Source organism: Micrasema longulum, unplaced genomic scaffold (genome assembly GCF_059751315.1).
Source record: "Micrasema longulum isolate JH-2025_06_02 unplaced genomic scaffold, ASM5975131v1 h1tg000216l, whole genome shotgun sequence".
Lineage (NCBI taxonomy): Eukaryota > Metazoa > Arthropoda > Insecta > Trichoptera > Brachycentridae > Micrasema > Micrasema longulum.
Genome location: NW_028277421.1, coordinates 301,102 through 321,107, shown reverse-complemented (window position 1 = coordinate 321,107; position 20,006 = coordinate 301,102). Strand labels below are relative to the sequence as shown.

The window sequence follows — 20,006 nt, the reverse complement described above, 5'->3', positions numbered from 1 at the left end:
GCGGGGTGAATGGTGGGGCACGTAGCGCGAACGGTATATAACGTGTACAAATGAAAATAAATGACACTTCTTCTCTGACGTTTGGCTTTTACTCATCTCTACTCGCTTCTCCCCGACCCGGCTTTCTACTCGATTCTTCTTCACTTCGCTTGACACCTTCGCTTCACCCTGGACTTGGATTTTGGACTTCTCTCCCTACGGATTCCTGACCACGGCGAACCGGCAACTTCAACCTGAAATAAGAGGCCCTTCTGAGGACATCTCCGGCCCTGACGAGTTAGACAAGATCGCCTAGCCTCCGCTGCCTTACAACCAGTGGATCGGGACGTGTGCGTTAGTGACTGCAGCGGAACCACAACACGACGCCGGTAGCGCGTTAGCTACATTGTTGGTCCTTCGAGAAATCCGGATCTGCTGTCGTCACACGAGTGATCATCTACCTGATGCCTGCTTCTCTTCGGTCTGGAAGAAACGCCGCCATGCAGGAAGGACGCGCCGAATCCGACTCCGGTTCATCGACTTCGGCCCAGACGACAACGGAATCTACCGCCCACTCAAGAGAGATGCGAGCCATGCAGCAGCGACTGATGCAGGACATGACGGCCGGGATGGTTGAGATGTTCAAGGAAATGAGATCTCAGCTCCCGCTCATGTTGGCCGCTACTACAACCCCAGAGAAGACCACGACGCCCGCCGGAGCGAGCGCCGCGGCGGCGGCGCCTACCTGTGCACACCTTGGGTCGTTGGAAACGACCCAACCCGGGCCTGCGTACTTGGAGGAAGCCGCTGAGCCACGACCGAACGTAGCAAGCCCTGCGGACCACGCTACATTGGACCCGACGACACTCGGCTCCATGGATTCGGAGACAAGACGACTCACCGGCGAGTGGGTTGACAACCAGAACAGTGCTTCATACCCCACAGTTGACAGGATGGCCGCAGCATTCGTGAGGGCACTGAAGGACGGTGATTCGACTGGAGTGACGTCGCAGCCACGAAGTGATGACCCAAGGATGACGTCATTCATCGCGAGGCAGACTGGTGCGAGAGACCTGCCGCAGTTCTCCGGGGATCCGCTAGAGTGGCGGATTTTTAAATCGCAGTTCAACCAGTCTACGGAGATGTGCGCATTATCCAATGCAGAAAACATCATACGGCTGCAGAGATCACTCACAGGACGGGCCAGACAGACTGTATCGGCCCTACTCGTGGACCCGGGCAGGGTTCCCGAGATCATGAAGATGTTGGAATCCGCGTTCGGACACCCTGAGCTCGTCGTGGAGACGGTCTTGGAACGGGTGCGGAGGATTCCGAAGCTGCCAGACAACGCGTCCGCGGAAGCCGTGACGGATTACGCCGTCGCAGTGAGGAACGTCGTCGCGACCGTCGAAGGATTCGACGGTGAACACCTTTCTTCGCCGAAGCTTCTCTGGGAAATGGTAGGGAAGCTTCCCTACACGCACCGATGGATGTGGATTACGTCGCGCATCGGGACGAAGAGAAAAGCGAAGTTAAGTGAATTAGCCGACTGGCTAAAGGACGTGACGGGCGTGATACCTAACGCCGGGTGCCTCGATATCAACACAGGCCCCGTCAGGGCTGAAAGGAATCGCGCCTCTAAAGGACACGTGCTGCTGAACGTACACAGTGAAAGTGAAAAATGCGCAAAGTGCAACGGAACACACAAGCTCGACGTGTGCCGCGAATATTCGGGGCTTGGCGTGAAAGACAAGTGGGCATTTGTGCGCGATTTAAGACTGTGTTTCCTGTGCTTGGGGAAACGCTGCCGAACGTCGAAATGTCGGGCAACAAGGTGCAACATAGACGAGTGCGGAGGAAGGCACCATCGCACACTACATACGCCGCGCGCCCAGTCGACGGATGAGAATGTGTTACACGTATCGCGGAAGGAGGGCTCGGTCGCCCTTAAAGTGTTACCTGTGACTCTCAGTGGACCGAAAGGTCGAGTAAATACATACGCGTTACTAGACGAAGGTTCAACTATCACACTCCTGGAAGAAGAGGTCGCCGACGCGATCGGAGCGCGCGGTCCACAGGCCGGTATACAAGTTACGGGTATAGCCGGAATCGCCGCGAGTGATGCGTCATCGCGACGCGTAAAAGTGATAATAAAAGGCGACGCCGGCGCTTATGAAGCGATCGCCTACACAGTTAAGACACTCAACTTGCCGACACAAAAAGTTAAAAGTTGCGACAACTCGGCGCGGGAAGTGACAGTGAGACCTAAGATGCTTATAGGCCTCGATAACGCCGAGTTAATAGTGCCGCACGGCCGGGCGGAGTTTCGAAGTGACGGCGTCATCATAAGTGATACGCCGCTTGGCCGCGTCGCGTTTGGCCGACACGTGAGTCATAACGATAATAACGCGAGTGCACCTACGGGTGAAAAATATAACGAAGATAAGTCAGTTTCTAATGGCATAGTGAAAACGGTCCTAGTGAGTGCTAAAGGACCGTCGCGTGATGACGCGCTAAGTGAATTAGTGAAATTTAACTTCAAAGTGGATTCGATCGGAATCACGACCGCGCCGCGGATATGTGCCGCAGAAAAAAGAGCGCTGGATATAATGCATAACTCCACAAAGCAGCTTCCCACAGGCCGGTGGGAAACGGGCCTGCTATGGAGTTCAGACAACGCATCGCTCCCCTACAACCGAGAAGCGGCAGAAAAACGCCTCTACTCGTTGGAAAGAAAATTAAAAAAGAACCCGGTACTTGAAGTTGCGTACCGGGCTAAAATCAGCGAGTATGAGGAAAAGGGATACGCCGTTGAGTTATCCAGGGAAGAAGAGGCACGAGAAAACCCAAGGAAATGGTTCCTGCCTCATTTTTCGGTATGCAATCCGAACAAGGTTGGGAAAATTCGGGTTGTGTTCGACGCGGCGAGCCCTCACAGAGGTGTGTGCCTCAACGACCACTTACTGACGGGACCGGACTTGCTCACGTCACTAGTGGGGAACATACAGAGGTTCCGAGAGGGTGGCGTAGCTATCGCCGCCGATATAAAGGAGATGTTTCTCCGCATAAAGATGACACCCGATGACACGATGTCACAATTGTTTTTGTGGCGTCGAAAACCGAACGAAGCAGTGAGGACCTTCGCTTTCACATCCATGATGTTCGGAGCCAGGTGTTCTCCGAGCAGCGCCCAGTACGTAAGAGACCGCGTGGCCGCGGCGAATGCTGAATCGTTCCCGGAAGCAGCGCGGGCTGTACACGAGAAAATGTACATGGACGATTATTTGGACGCCGTGGATTCGACTGCGGAGGCTGCAAAATTGGTGAAAGACGTCACGGCCCTCCTGCTGACGGGGGGCTTTGAAATGACGGGATGGGCATCAAACAACGCCAAGGCATTGTGCTCGGTCCGCGACGAGGATCGAGCCAAGACGGCTATCATCATTGGCGAGGCCGCCACTACGGAAAGAGTACTAGGCGTGCGGTGGGACCCGCACGCAGACTATCTAGTATTCAAGTATAACCAAGAGGGCGGTGACGAACCTGAATGGCCTACAAAGAGGCAGATGTTGGGAGCCGCCATGAGGGTCTTCGATCCAATGGGATTTATTGGATGCATAACAGTGAGGGCTAAAATACTGTTACAAGCCGTGTGGCGATCGAACATACAATGGGACGAGGCTTTAAAACTAGAACACGTGCAGAGATGGCGCGAATGGCGGCAGTTACTAGCCGAAAGTAACTGCGCAATACCGAGGTGTTGTATCAACAGGAAGGCGGAGGAAATAACAATGCACGTCTTCAGCGATGCCTCGGAACAAGCCTGCTGTGCGGTGGCATATTTTGTGCACAGGGCGGGCACTAGCTTTATTATGAGCAAATGTAAAGTAGCGCCGCTAAAGCCTTTATCGATACCGCGTCTAGAACTTCAGGCGGCGCTACTCGCCGCGCGGTTAGCAGCGAGTATAAAGAGGGAAAGCCGCATGAAAATTAAAAGAACTATATTCTGGACGGACTCGAGCACGGTTCTATCCTGGATACGCACAGACCCGTTGAAGTATTCAACGTTCGTAGCGAACCGACTCGGGGAGATCGATGAAATCGCCGGAATAAACGGTTGGCGCTGGGTACCGACAAAACAAAACCCGGCGGACATCGGAACGCGAGATACACAGCCACTCGATCTGTCTTCGAACGGCATGTGGTTCCGGGGCCCAGATTTCCTCTCCCGGCCGGAGAGTGAATGGCCTCAGGAAAAAGGGACAATCTCGCCTCCTGAAGACGCGCTGGAGATAAGACCACCGCGTCACTTTGTGGGCCATTGCCACACGACGACAGGACTCCCGGACGTATCCCGCTTTTCATCGTGGGTACGACTTATACGGACGACGGCCTGGGTTATGAGGTTCGTCGGACGTTGCCGCCGTCCCAGACAACGTGACGAGCCCGAGAAGCCGGGAGGTGACTTCGAACTCCGGGCCGAAGAATTGAATAAAGCCGAAGAAATATGGGTGCGCCTGTCACAGAGGCGTGCCTTCGGCAAAGAAATAGAATGCCTACAACGGGGAGAGGCCCTACCGCCCGGAGGACGGCTACGCGCTGTCACGCCGTTTATTGATGGAAGCGGCATACTGCGTATGGGAACCAGACTACAAAGGATAGATGACCAGAACGTGAATGCCCCGCCAATACTGGACGGTGGGGATGAATATTGCAGACTGATGATAAGTTACCAGCACGCAGCATCAGGACATCCAGGGACGGAGCGCACGATAAGCGATATCAGGTCGGGCTACTTTGTCGTGCGCCTCCGTACGACGCTGCGAGGGATCATCAGGAGCTGCCGGGCGTGCCGCATGCTGAGATGCATTCCGAAGCCGCCACTGATGGGACAGCTGCCGGCGGCCAGGCTGGCTAGCGGGGAGCGGCCGTTCACTCACTGCGGCCTCGATTTCTTCGGACCGATGACCGTGACACTGGGACGGCGCACTGAGAAAAGGTACGGTGCGCTCTTCACGTGCATGACAACGCGGGCGGTGCATATGGAGTTGGCATACTCCCTATCCGCGGACTCGGCTATAATGGCTCTAAGAAGGATGGCCGCTAGGCGTGGTCACCCCGCGGTATTGTACACAGACAACGGTACAAATTTCCACGGGGCCGATCGCGAGATGAACGCGGCCATAAAGGAGCTAAGCCGAGATGAGAAAATGCTCGGTGAACTAAGCGCCAGAAGGGTGGAGTGGAAGTTCATTCCCGCCTCCTCACCACACATGGGAGGCGCCTGGGAGCGCCTAGTAAGATCAGTGAAGGTAGCGCTAAGCGCTACTATAAAAGCGCGTTCCCCACGGGAAGAGACACTGATAACGGCGCTAGCTGAGGCGGAATACAGCGTCAACAGCCGCCCGCTAACACATGTGTCTGTGGACCCGAAAGATGAGGAGCCGTTGACTCCTAACCACTTCTTGCTGGGATCAGCTGGCGGTTTACAGCCTTTGGTCCATTATAGTAAGGCGGAGGAGGCCACTTGCCTTAGGAAACAGTGGCGAGTGGCCCAACAGATGGCGGACATCTTCTGGCGACGGTGGGTGCGAGAATATCTGCCCACGCTGGCGCAGAGACCGAAATGGAGGGACCCGGCAACGCCCATACAAGAGGGAGACCTGGTATTAATAGCGGACCCAAAGCTGCCACGCAACACATGGCCCCGAGGACGAGTCACGAGGGCCAGCCCGGCCGCCGATGGACAAGTCCGCGTGGTGCAGGTCAAGACGGCGACCGGGACCTACACGAGACCAGCAGTCAAGGTGGCGGTCTTCGCCGAAGGGGGCCACTAGCAGCCGAAGGACGTCCGGATGCTTCAGCGCAGCGGAGACTGCACCGGGGGAGTGTTACGGACGTCAAACGGAAAGCGGCCCTTGTAGGGACCGCCCCTGCGCTATATTAAAATGTTTAGACTTAGGGATCTCGGTATGTGTTAGAAATGAGCTGCCCCTCCAATAAAGACTAGTATTTGTCACTTTCGGGGGTGGCCTTTTCCATACCGAGACATTTAGAATAGGCATTTAGTTACAAATTAGTTTTAAGTATATTTTTGAATGTGCATCGTTTCGCGCTGCGTTGCCGCCGCAAGAATGCCGTGAGAACTGGAGGGGGTAGTGCCTATATACGTGGAGGGAGGGAGACGGATGGAGCGGGCGTGCGGCCTTCTCTATCGCTCTCTCTCTCTCCGCGCGGCATACGACGGCTAGACCCGCTCGGCGGGGTGAATGGTGGGGCACGTAGCGCGAACGGTATATAACGTGTACAAATGAAAATAAATGACACTTCTTCTCTGACGTTTGGCTTTTACTCATCTCTACTCGCTTCTCCCCGACCCGGCTTTCTACTCGATTCTTCTTCACTTCGCTTGACACCTTCGCTTCACCCTGGACTTGGATTTTGGACTTCTCTCCCTACGGATTCCTGACCACGGCGAACCGGCAACTTCAACCTGAAATAAGAGGCCCTTCTGAGGACATCTCCGGCCCTGACGAGTTAGACAAGATCGCCTAGCCTCCGCTGCCTTACAACCAGTGGATCGGGACGTGTGCGTTAGTGACTGCAGCGGAACCACAACACGACGCCGGTAGCGCGTTAGCTACAAAGGGTTTATGTAATACTGCCGAAAAAAAATTAATTACTGCTTTCTTGTAACATAAAAAATATTTTTACATTTATAATATTTAATTCTCGCGAAAACGCTCATTGCATTGACAACGCCCCTAATACGTCACGATTTGTGTAAATTTTAAACTTTGTTTGTGACCGCTTAAATTTAAATAGAACATCGTCACAAACTTTGACGTCACAATTACCAAGGTCAAACATGTCGCGTTTTCATAGACATATTTTTAATAATTTATTTTTTAAAGTTATGTATGAAAATATTTCTCCAGAATATCCATATTCATTTTGAAAACACATCGCATTTTTCTAAATCCATTTCATATATTTTTATTGGTATTTGTAGTATGTGATATTTTCCTATTAAAATAAAAATAAAAACACCTCGTTTCAAACCACTAAATATTTATTTAATTACCGACATAACATGTGTTAACTAAAAATGATGGTAAAATTGTAGGATACATCAAGGTTTCACATTAAAATTGCGATAAATTTATGGTTACGATTGTTAAAATATAACAAAATAGTTTTAAATTATTGTTTATACGTGCATGATTCATATCAAATTGTAGTGCTTTCACACTTATAGATTACGCAGACAGGGTATAGTCTAAGCTTATAACCGAGTTCTGGTTAATAGATGGTATTAATTTAATCTTGATCAGAAAACAGTTCTTTTGATTATACGAAATGAAAAAGTAACAATACCAATTAAACAATGATTTATTACACCTACAATGAAAATACGTGTGAAATAATTTTATTGTTTTTTTTTCTAATTTACTGTGAGTAGAATGATAAACTCAAACTAAAAAAAACTTTAAAAAAATAAGCCATACTTATCTGATTTTTATGATATCATTAATCATGGAACATACATTTTCAATTATATTTTCCATAATAATGGACATCTTTCAATAGAAACCTCCAAGTAATTGATTAATTAATCTAATCAGATTAGAGGATTGAACGTTACATAGCACGCGTTTCTTGCTTCTATAGTCTTTGATTATGTGAATTATGTCTACTTTTTAGACGACCAGGGAAACCGCAGTTGATAATAAGGTGTTGTAAATGTGGGAAACACTTTTTTTTATATTCCGAATCTACGTTCAATTTGAAGTCACAAATTTGTTTAACCGGCAGGACATCACAGAATTTGAAATACACATATTCGGCCATATGTTTATCCTCACCAATAATGCTATTCTGTCTAATCCTTCTAAACAGTCTCACCTGAATATCATAAATTTACTCAGATGAGACTGATTGACTCAAATGAGTGGTTTCGGAGATAAAAGGTCTATGTTTTGTTAAACGACAGGTTTAAAACCCTGCGAACATCTAAATCTCCAAATTACTTTTGAACAAGATCATATTTGATATTTTAATAGCAAAATTGTATAGGGTTATCAGTATTAAAAAATTATCCCTACTTTAATTGTGGCATTTTACAAGTTGATATATTGAATTAGGTTACGAATTAAATTTTAGAAGATAAATTTTAAAATAATATTTTTTATCGGATTTTTGCATATTATTTCTGAAATAGAGGGCCTGTATCATGTAACCCAAAAACGTTAATGAAAATTAAATCTGTTTATCTTTAATTCAATATTGCATACGATTTTAATATGTAAATTGCCGTTAGCAGAAATTAAATTTTAATTTGCACTTATCTCGCTGGAAAGAACAATCTAGAAAAATAATAAGGAGGAGTCACACACTCGTAAATTAGTTGCGCTGTTATATTGGGATATATCAAGTTTTCACTAAAAGATTGAAAATAAATCATTGTGATAAAAGTGATATATTACTGGCCGAGTAATTTATTTACTATGAAAAGCACTTTTGTTAGTTGAAACATAATAACTCACACGTATATATTGAAATATTTAATCATTATCATGTTTCCTTTTATTGTTTATGCCTAGAATACAGAGATAGAGCAATCAACTTTTTTTTTTGTTGATTTTTCAAAAACAATTACGTCTTTAGATATGTATGTATTTAGTTGTCGTAAAAGTAACATAGTAAAATAACATTCATTTTCCCTGTTTTTATACAAAGAATTCGAGCTTTTTTGGTCATTGGTAGGTAAATGTATTTTAATATAGTTTTGTTTTGAAGTGGGTTTTTCTATACTCGGGAATAATAGTTAGTATAAAAATAAATAAACAATGTCGACAAAGAATGGTAAATTATTATTTTTACAAAACAACCGAAACAAAAATAGTTTCTCACGACATTTTTTTATCAAAAAATAAATAAAAGAGAAATAAACCAGTTCTTATTATTTACTCAAATTTTTAAATTTTCAGACCATTCCCTTTTCCTCTATGACTTTTAAGTCGTAAATAACTTGTTCCGGAAAAATGGAAATCGAGTTGTTGTAGAGTGAGATTTGAACCTCATTTTATTTTACAATGTGTTTAATTACATAACATGATTTTTTTTTATTACATAGTATGATAAAAGTTAGTAACAAAGAAGGTAGTTTTTTTAAATAAATCATAATTTTTTTATTTATTTATTTTCTTTTATTTTAGTCAGAAAACATACAGTCATACATAAAAAGTATTAAAAACAATGATTTTCTAACATAAAAGACCAATTAAGTTTTCATAAATTATGCAAAAGATTTAAAAACTAAATGTGGCAAAAAAAAAAACTCAAGTGAGAAAAGAATAATTGTTAACATTTGCGTTTTCCAAGGTGGTTATCATTGGTAATAAATAAAAATACCGAATGCACACCCCGAACCATCCACGCTCACACACATGAACGCACATATAAAACATACACAAACATATATATTACATGCGGCACATATACAAAGCACAAACCACTTAAGATGTACATTCAGCAACTATCCCAAATAATCAACTCCATGAAGAAATTTTTTGTACAAATGCAACGTGCAGTTAAAAATGTCTACATCAATACTGAGTCCAATATAATTTCTACAGGTACGTCTTATGAATGAATTGAATTAAAGCTGGTATATAAAAAAGGGAATTTAATCTGGTATAGCGAAGAGGACAACGGAAACCAATATTTTTACGTACGGCGAATCAACCATATTATGTAGAATTTTGAAAAGAAAAATTAAATCACATGTAAGACGCCTTTTTTGGAGTGGTTCTGTATTGAAACTAATCAAAGATGCGCCGTAATCATTTTCAATGTTACCAAAACGATATTCCAGGCTCTATTTATTTTCAATGTTCTCGATTTGATTAATATATACATTATACTGAGGGGACCATAATAATGAAGCGAATTCGAGTTGACTACGCACATAAGTATGATAAAGAAGTTTGAGTGTATCTGGTGATGAGAATGGCTTGGAGATTCGTAAGATAAACCCTAGAAGTTTATACGCCTTATCCACTTTATTAGTTTTATTTGTTTTATTTGTACAAAAATATACTATAATCATCATCATTCCATGTGCGCTCCCTAGTTGGAGCATATGGTGTCCACAAAAGAACCTTCTGTTCATCTTTATCGGCTGCCAGGTCTTGCGCGTATTCTCAAGGCAGGTTTGCGTCCCGTAATTCTGAAATAAACTGCCGATGAACAGTCAGCAATAGACGTCCAAGGGTGGTATTCTGAAGGCAAAAGCGCGCGTAGAAAACGCATGTTTATCGCATAATTACGTACTAAATACACGATAACAGAGCGATCTCTTGGCGCTGTTCAACATACCAGTCCAGGACGTCGAAAACCTGATGCCTTTTAAAGTAGGCATGCGTGGTTAAGGCATCCGCAGTATATGGCCCAGCCAACCGTATCGCCTTTGTTTGAAGACAGTGATCATCGGAGTTTGCTGAGTCCGTTCTCTTTTTTTCTTAATTCCTCACAAAATCAAACCAAAATACATAAATAAATACTATAATTATTTATTATAATTTGCTATTTATGAACCAATAAATATCGTCCCCTTAACATTGTATTTTTTATTCAACCATTTATAATATTATTTTATTGTATGAATAGGATTCCTGTTTACTATCTTACAGATAAAATTGTCAGGTGTCATAATCTCCCATATTTTGCAATTTCTAGAAGCTTCTATGGAAATAAAATGCTCAAGATTTGCATGATCAACACATTTGCTCTTCCATTGAGAAAATCTTAATAAAAACTTATATCCAGAGAGTCTTTCAGCGTGTTAATAATGTTCGCTTACGCGAATTATTTTATTTTTACGTCATACGAATTCATAAATGTAGCAATATTATTAATAATATCAATGTGAATATTAATTTTTAAAACTGAATATACCTTTTAAAATTACAATCAAAACATCATATTAAGAAAAATTATTTTAAGGTTTCGAAAGTAGGTATAAACAATTATTTTTGTTATTTTCTTTATAGTCAAACCTAATACCAAGTTCTCTCCTTTACCCTTTTCAATAAAAACACACGTTTAAAACTACATTTTTTTTACTTATGAACCCACACACACGCACCCCCACATATTCATTCATCACATTCATATACACACACATAAATACAAACGTCGCACACATACAATTTTTCTAACTCTTTTCTAATGCATTATGTATTGTTAAATTAACAGTAGGTTTTTATAATTGGCTTTAGTATTGTTAATAAATTTCTACTTATTTTTATGTAATAGCTGTGAAAATCCCGAAAAAATATAATAAATAAATATTATTATCCTTTATTAAGTACTAAAATTTATGTTTTAAGACTTGGGATTAACTGAAATATTATTACTTATTATAATAGTTCAAATTAATAATGTTTATCCACGAGTCGTCAGTGATACGTGGTGTTGTATTAGTGGCAAAGTGGAACTGTAATACGCTCGTCGCCTAATGCATCCCTATTGAGTCAGAATGTAGGAAACCAATCTGTCAAATCTGGAAAAAACTGCACTACAAAGACAGATGCAACGTCATGCACTTGGGCGGATAATTGTGTCAGTTTAAGGAGACTCTAAGAATCTTACGCATATGTGTGCACATACATGTATGAAAGCCATAATTAAGACACACATATGAGTATGAACAGTAATAAAATATGTTTTATTATGTCTGGCGACTTGGGTAAAATTTTGACAGCTTTTGAAGACATTAATTTAAACTGATAATAAAAAAAACGTATTAGTCATTTATAAATTACATCACATTTTCCCTAAGCAAGTACTTTAAAATAAATTTTTATATGTTTTATTGTTAATTATATTTTTAACTAGTGGACCCGACAGACGTTGCCCTGCCCGGATACCTTGGGATAAGACTTTTCATTGATAAGAAGGTACTTACGTACTTGTTAAAGATTGAATTCCAAGACTAAAAATTATTCATATTCAAATATTGAATTTAAGTAAATACCTAGATACTTTTTTATGGTTGAATTCCAAAACTCAAAATAACTCATCTTCAAATAAATAATTAATTTTGCAAATGTCAAACTCAGCTCTTCTCACCTGTCTATTGTTTGTGTCTATATTTTTATTCGTGTTGTTCTTATGTTTATTGTAAATTAATGTTACTTGTTTTTGGCCGAGGTTGTCATGTTTTGGGAGAAGGCCCTATTAAATAAAAATAAATAAAAAACCGGGGTGCACTTTATTAATGAATGCGATTTTCAAAAATGTATTGAATGCCAGTTAATAATGTCACAGAAAAACATCATCCTTCCATTTTGTCGTATTTGCATTTTCCTCGAATGCAACTCTGGTAAATCAATGAATAAAACATTTATGCTCCTAACTTCTTTATTAGAAATTCAATTGAAGATTTTAATATTTACGAACACGCGCAGCGCAAAGATCTACATTTCTCCGAATACCGCACGTAAATCAGCTAAGCCGTTTAGGAGAAGTTCAGTGACATCACACGTAAAGAATAATTATATATATAAAGAAGAAGATATGCGCTATCTATGCCAAGTGTTCAATTATTAAAAATTGATTTGCATGTGAATAAATTTAACGATTTTCATGATATATGTAATACTTGCTTGCGCGTGCTTTAATTAAATAAAAAAATATTTCAAGTACAACATTATAAATTATCAGCAAAAACAATGTTTAAATTAGTCAATCTTTTGCTACTTATTTTTTACTTGTTTTATTGGGTAAACAAACAGTATTGTCAAAAATATTGGCAATTATTAATCGATGAATGTACATTCCTATATTTGTTTATATAAATATGTGCGTGTATTTTTTTATATTTTATTTTACACACAAATAAAAAATAAAGTGCAACTTGAAAACAATAATTGTTGGTTACTAATTATTGTTATCAATTTTGCCCGGTAGGAAATATTTAGTTATGAGCTTTTTTATGTTTTCTGTAAATATGGCACTCAAAATACAGTGATAAAAATGCAAGCCGAGCTCCCAGTTTCAGTTCAAAAAAATTGTATGTTTTGTGTTAATAAATTCTAGAAGTTTAATGATTCAAATAATTTAAATTTGTAATTTTTAAATTTCCTCTCAAAGACTTATAACTTTACGAATTTTAAGTTTTATTAAATTATAATAGTCAATTTCGGACTAACTCTGTTCTGTAATTTCGGAAAACACCCTACTATTAAAGCGTTTGAACTAAAACTAAAGATTATTTAAACTACCATAATATAAGCAAATATTTTTTTAAAGTATCTTATACATACTCGTATTTTTATATGTATCTCAATAGATCAACATAAATACTTTCCTACAAAAAATGCCTCTAATCTTGTGTTTTTAATGGTACTGAGTAGATAAAGTTACGGGTTTTATATATTTTTTCAAATATAATATAAGTGTTCATTTTAAATTTCAAACAAAATTTATCTTTATAACAGGGGTGTACTGGTAGGAATACGATTTTTAAAAATAACACATTAAGTGGCATTTCAAAATTAATGATTTACTCCAAAAAAACAATTTCACATGCATAGAGGATAATAAATTTCTCTGTTCTGAGTTTTCATCCAAAAACCACTGAGTATGGCGGATATTTTTGGCTAAATATGTACCTGGTAAATTCGAAGCAAAATAAATATTTTTTTAAAAAGTACAAATATTATTATAAAACAAATAAAAATCAATTTAAAAAAGAATAAAAATAAATAAGTGATTAAAAACAAGTTGCTTTATATTTTATTTTTTTAAATGAATAACCACAATGTTAGTGGTTCAAATACAAAATTATACTAGTGTTATTAATCATGTTAATATTTCCGATAAAACAAAAAAATATGTGTATATACATAAATCAATGTATTATGTGACGTTTTCAATACCTATCAAAATGTATCTTAAGACCCTTTCAAATTATGTTTGAACATTTGCCGTGGTTAAAAATAATGTGTTCTACAAAGAAAGTGACAGATTTTGATACCATTCCCACGGGACATTTTTTTTATATCAACACCATTTATTTAACACGCTGTTTACATAATGCGTACCTAGCGAAAGGTACAAACACTTCATCACTTTGTCACACTGTTAGTCAAATCGTAAATTTAAATAAAGACATAATTTGTAGACGATTTATTTTAACTTAAAAAATACTCAAGGCGTTGTCAAATTTATTGATTAAACGTGTACTTTTATAATATAACGATTATGATGCAACTTGGAGAAAATTTTGATTTTGTCCTGTGGTAAGTTTAGACATTCAGAATTCATGTACTTAAACATAATATATTACTGAGGTAATATAATAATTTATAAATTATAACAATTATTTGAATATCGATTTATAATTCAAGGGGTTACTGTAAGAAGTGCCTATGCAAAAATTTATAGTTACTGGAGTGATTTTTCGTTTAAAATTATTCAACTCAATATAAAAATTTCTTCCACTACTAAAAATAACATGATTTTTTTCAACAATATTTTGAGTTTGTCCAAATTTTTGTAGACAAGGACTGGATTCAACTCCCTTGGGAGCTGTTTATATTAACAAAATACAACAGAGATGAAAAACGTTTAAGAGAAGGTAAAATAAAAGTCTAGGCATCTACAGGGCTTATGACCTGTCAATGGCTGGTTTAAGTGGCTACTTTACACACTGTGTAACATTCACCATTCTGCCCATATTCGAACATCTATATTCCTTCTTTTTCTTTCATCTGTTGATGTTTGTGAAGTTGAAGAGCTGAAAACTTTATTTATGCGGGTGAGATTTATCCAATTGAATTATTTCACCTACATACTAGGCAACGCCTGAAAATCTTATTTTTTCAATTTCTATTCATGGACCAGGTGGATTTATTAACGATATTTCGAATATGGGCAGAATGGTGAATGTTACACAGTGTGTAAAGTGGCCACTTGAACCAGCCATTGACAGGTCATAAGCCCTGTAGATGCATAGACTTCTATATTACCTTATCTTAAATGTTCTTTATCTCCGTTGTAATACGCTAATATAAATAGCTCTCATGGAGTTGACTCTAGTCCCTGTTTACAATGATTTTTATGTTTTCAGGTTGCTTTTTTTATATTTTTATTTACAAAATAATGATCATTTCCCTTGAATATTAATTATGTCTTATATATTTTTTTACGGGGCGATCCTTAATTTATTCTTAATGTTTAAATTCGCGATGACACGTAATATAAATAATACAACGAGATTTCATAATGTAGAAACCAGCGCCAGCGGTGCTATTCCAAACCGCTCTCGCGGCCGTAGAAAAAACTTTTACCTCATGTATTTTGTATGAAAATACGCGAGATAAAAGTGTTTTCTACTGAAATGTTTTCTATGATAATTTTCATATTTAGTTTTACGTGTTCGTATGTGTTTGAGGTTTAATCATCAGTGTAGCCATATACGAAGCAAAAATTAATCGCATGGAAAAAATAAATATCCCCAAATTAACCACTCTCTAGGGGATAGAGAAGATTCATAATTGCACCCCTGGGCCATGATTACAATCGGTAGCAAACAGATATATATTTAATTGTCCATAAAGTAAAAACTGATTTTTCTCGGCAAAAGTGTCTATATTTGCATGAAAGTATAAAGTATTTTCTTCAAAACCTGTAACTTAACATGTTTATTTAATTTAAAAAATAAATATTTAATTTTTCGTAAAGAAAACAGGATTTTCTTTACAGACAATTGAAGATTACTTTATTAACTTTACATTGAAATCAAGGCCCAGGAATACCCATTCCAGAGACCCTTTACCTGATTTATATATTTTAATATTTAAACGCAACACTTTTCTCAAATTGCTTTTTATATTAATTTGTTTATTTTTTATTTTCATATTACTAATAGTTGTATGTTATCTAAACACACCTAAATATTTGGTTCGCTTCTCCCACTTCCCTAGCATGTTGTTGTACCCTAAAGCCGTTGACAAATTACGTCGTGGTGACAGTCGAAAATAATATCCGTGGTCTTGTTTACGTTTTCTAAATCTCAGCCAACAAATATGTAAAGCATGTAAACGCAACGCAGTTTTTCTAAATAGTGTTTTAATCTCAGAGTAATAATGCGCCAAGCTATAGAGGAGCTCAAGCGTAGGAAAACCATTTTATGACTATTGGGCATTAAGTTAGCTACAGTTCGCAGCAAAACAATGGCTGTACTCAGGTTGAGAATTGCCAAATGGACATTAATTTGCATTGTAAATACTTTTAAATTATTATTTTTATTATTTTTATTTAATGCACAAAATACACTATTTTATCATAGAGCACAATTTTTTTTTTACGTCCCGACTTGTTAGAAAATTCCGCGTGAAGTCGGGACACTTCTATATATAAAACAAAAACATTTATTTACATATTAAACAATATACATTATAATCAAAACAAAACAAATAAAATTTATACATGTCGAAAAATAGAATGCAGAAAAGTTATATAATAATACATGGCAATATGTTAATAATAATTTATAGTAATATTAAAATTCAATTCGATAATTAATTGATAGTAAAAATAAATACAACATAATACAATGAAGTAATAATTGTAACACATTTACGTAAATGGTAGAATATGTAATTTAATGAACATAATAATAAAGTTTAAACATATATTTACAAATAATTATGATTATGCATCACTATTATGATATTTCCCTGCGTATTTATTATTGCAGGGTTATTCCAATTTATTTTTCTATAATTCGCCTATATTTATTTTATCAAACTGAAAATACATTTGAGTGTTTTTTTATTATTTATTTATTGATTTTATTCACAATATACTTATGTTACATTATGAGACATAAATCCCAACTCCATGGAACCAAAGTCCTGTGTTGAGTTTGTTTGTTTGTCCGTCACATCTCCGAAACGGCGAGTCGTAGAGGCCTGAAATTTGGACACGTTATTTTAGATGCAATTTCAAGGTAAACGTTACTATTATTGAGTAAAATTTGAATCGACTTCTACTCGATAAAGACTCAAACTTTATATGGATGCTTAGTGCGGCCCCGACATATTGCCCGTAATCAGCTGTCATTATCAACAGTAAACATACTTTAATTCACAAATTTATCCCCTAAACTGAGAAAAAATAGTATCCCAAGTAAATATGTTGATATAAGGAAAGTTTTTAAGCAACATAATACACGTGTCGGGACAATAAATGCCAAAAATCAATGGGAAAATATTCTAAATCAATTATCTGTGAAAACTGACTCCTTTAACACCTTTGACGCTCCTACTGCTACAACCAAACATACTGCAATTCACCATAGTAAATTTTTATTTATTATAACGTAAATATCCAAGTTATTTACTAACAAAGCCAAGCACAGCGACAAAAGCATATAGCGATAGAACCGTTATGCGTATGTTGTCAAACAAAACAAAATGGCCGCCAATCTGTTGCTAACCAACATCGCTTGCGTTCTATGAAACACAGTGATAAGGCTTTTCTATAGGGTGACGCATTATTACTCTGGGGTTTAAGTGCATTTTTCTTTACTTGTGCGCTTACACACGTAAGTAAACGGAAATTAAGACATTTAAAAAAGTTTATATTTTATTAATGAAACATATAAAACATGCACATAACATATTCTCAGGAGTTATAAAAAAACTCATTTAGGACGGTACGTAATTTTTATAAAAATATATTTTGGTGATTATATCAAATTATGACATTGATTATTATTACAGTGAATCCAATACAGAAAACACATTTGAATTATAAAACACCAGTATTACGCACTATTTATGGAAACTATATTAAAAACTATTACTATCAAATGCGATACGATCCCACTTACTTTTTAATGATGCTCACACTTACATACACATGAACACTTACTCCTAAACTAATACACATATCTACACTTACTCTCATACAAATACACATAAACACACCCTTTTGTTGTAACACAATTTAATAATATGCATGATTCTTATTTAGAAACTTTGCTGGTCTGTCTTTAAACTGTATTTTTTTATGTTACTCTATCATTGTCGACTGTTTGTTTCTTTTAAATAAATAAATAAATAAAAAATAAAATAAAAAAAAAGATTCGAGCTAAATTTTTTGAGTGAACACATTTTTTTTGCGTTATGTTTAATATGAAATGATAAAAACAATATGTCTTCGCTGGGATAACCCGCGCCGAGTACAGTTAATAATATGTTATGTTTACATGTAAGAATATACAAAGAAAATATTATATAGGTACAGAGAGAAACTAACAAAAAAAATTATCGGTTTAAAACACTACACATACATATATTTAATTTCTCTTTGTATGTCATATATTATTTGAATAATGAAACATTAACTGTACATTTGCGGAGCAGGAGCCCAAAAAATGATTTGACCGAATGGCAATTCATTGTATTATCCATTTTATTTGCACAATTCTTTTGTTTTAGTTTTTTTTTAATATTTTCTCGTTACTAATTAGTTCAATTGATGTTTTCATTAAAATCTTATTAATTTCGAAAGCTATTTCACATACATATATGGAGCATGTAAGCATTTACATGGCTGATGATCTGTAGTTGGCGTGTGCTGCCTTTATACCCTGGGTAACATTCTGCAATCTGCTTATTTTCGAACTCATTATTTTCATTACAAACAGCTATCATAGTTGAAATATCTGTCAATTTTCGACAAGTGTTTTATGCCTACAAAAAATATCATTAATTCACATTCCCTTTCCGTACCTAATGGTGCATAGGGCACTGCATTAATACATCTTTTTTTCGCTACGCTAAGATAAGGTGATCAGTCTAACGCCTAAGGTGCCGGTCCAGAAAAAATTAAATATTCTAGTATAAAAACACATTTTATATCAATATTTAATGTCGACCTCGTTGTATATGTGCAAAAATCATTAAGTTACAAATAATGAAAATATAAAGACACTAAATCCTAGTCGAAATGGCAAATAAATTATGAGCCTTATAATAAAATAATTAAAATTAAAACAAGAAATGTTTTTTAAACTATTAATTTTACTGGATTAAAATATATCAGTATTTCCTATTGATGATAATTCTCAGTTATAAAATATTTATTAATTAATGATATAAATATTTGTACCAGTCGCTTTGTTATTTTCCACATGACAAATATTTCAATATTACCGGTTGGCATATTAAATATATTTAAAGATTTCACACACAGTAAGTATTTTCATATAATTTAATTATTATTCAATACACATTTTATTTAAATCTAGGTACCTATCTGTTTACAATATGTGTGCATTTTTTGATAGTTATTTATTCCCGTAAACATGCATATTATGTATTTTCTATTCACGGCAAAACGCAATTAAAATTTACAACAATAATATGTAGGTACTTTTGTTCTCGTAACATTCGTACTTTTATATACATATATTGTAAATATGTAGGTAGGTAGGTAAGTAATAGGAAAATAAACAGTAAAAAGGTATTTGCCTCTAAAAACTTTAAAATATACAAAATATACTAAGGTAAATAGTAAATGTACCAATTCAATAACATCATTTCTTTGTACATGAATTTTGTAATTTTCATGAACCACTGTAAATATAGGTAAATCTGAATGTGGATATTATAATAAAATGACATTTAAAATTGTTCTTGGGAGGAGTCCTGTAAAATATCCATAAATTAATGTTTTCAGCTATTTTTATGACGTAAAATTTTAACGACTTCTATGCAATATTCCTTTCTTTGTAAATATAGTATTTTTACAAATTGGGAATAACGTTAAAAAATTAATACATATTTAGTACGGAGTTTTACAATTATAACGATACAACTGATTAGCTTATTCAAAACAATTTTTAATTTATGATGTTGTTTTTTTAATTTTTAATTTATGAGTTAGCGTCACGTCATTTTAACTGCACATGTCATGCCCGCCTCGCTTCTAAACAACATTGCATA

General features: G+C 37.3%; 2 protein-coding genes across 2 annotated transcripts in view; one reads left to right on the top strand and one right to left on the bottom strand.

Annotated features, from left to right (window-relative positions):
• The window catches only part of LOC148283606 (uncharacterized), a 251,422-nt gene that overhangs the window by 230,563 nt on the left and 853 nt on the right, over positions 1-20,006 (bottom strand). The window lies entirely within an intron of this gene.
• Positions 444-5,816, top strand: LOC148283607 (uncharacterized). The gene has a single exon (XM_088243569.1). It carries the CDS (start codon positions 444-446, stop codon positions 5,814-5,816), a length of 5,373 nt encoding a protein of 1,790 aa, XP_088099695.1.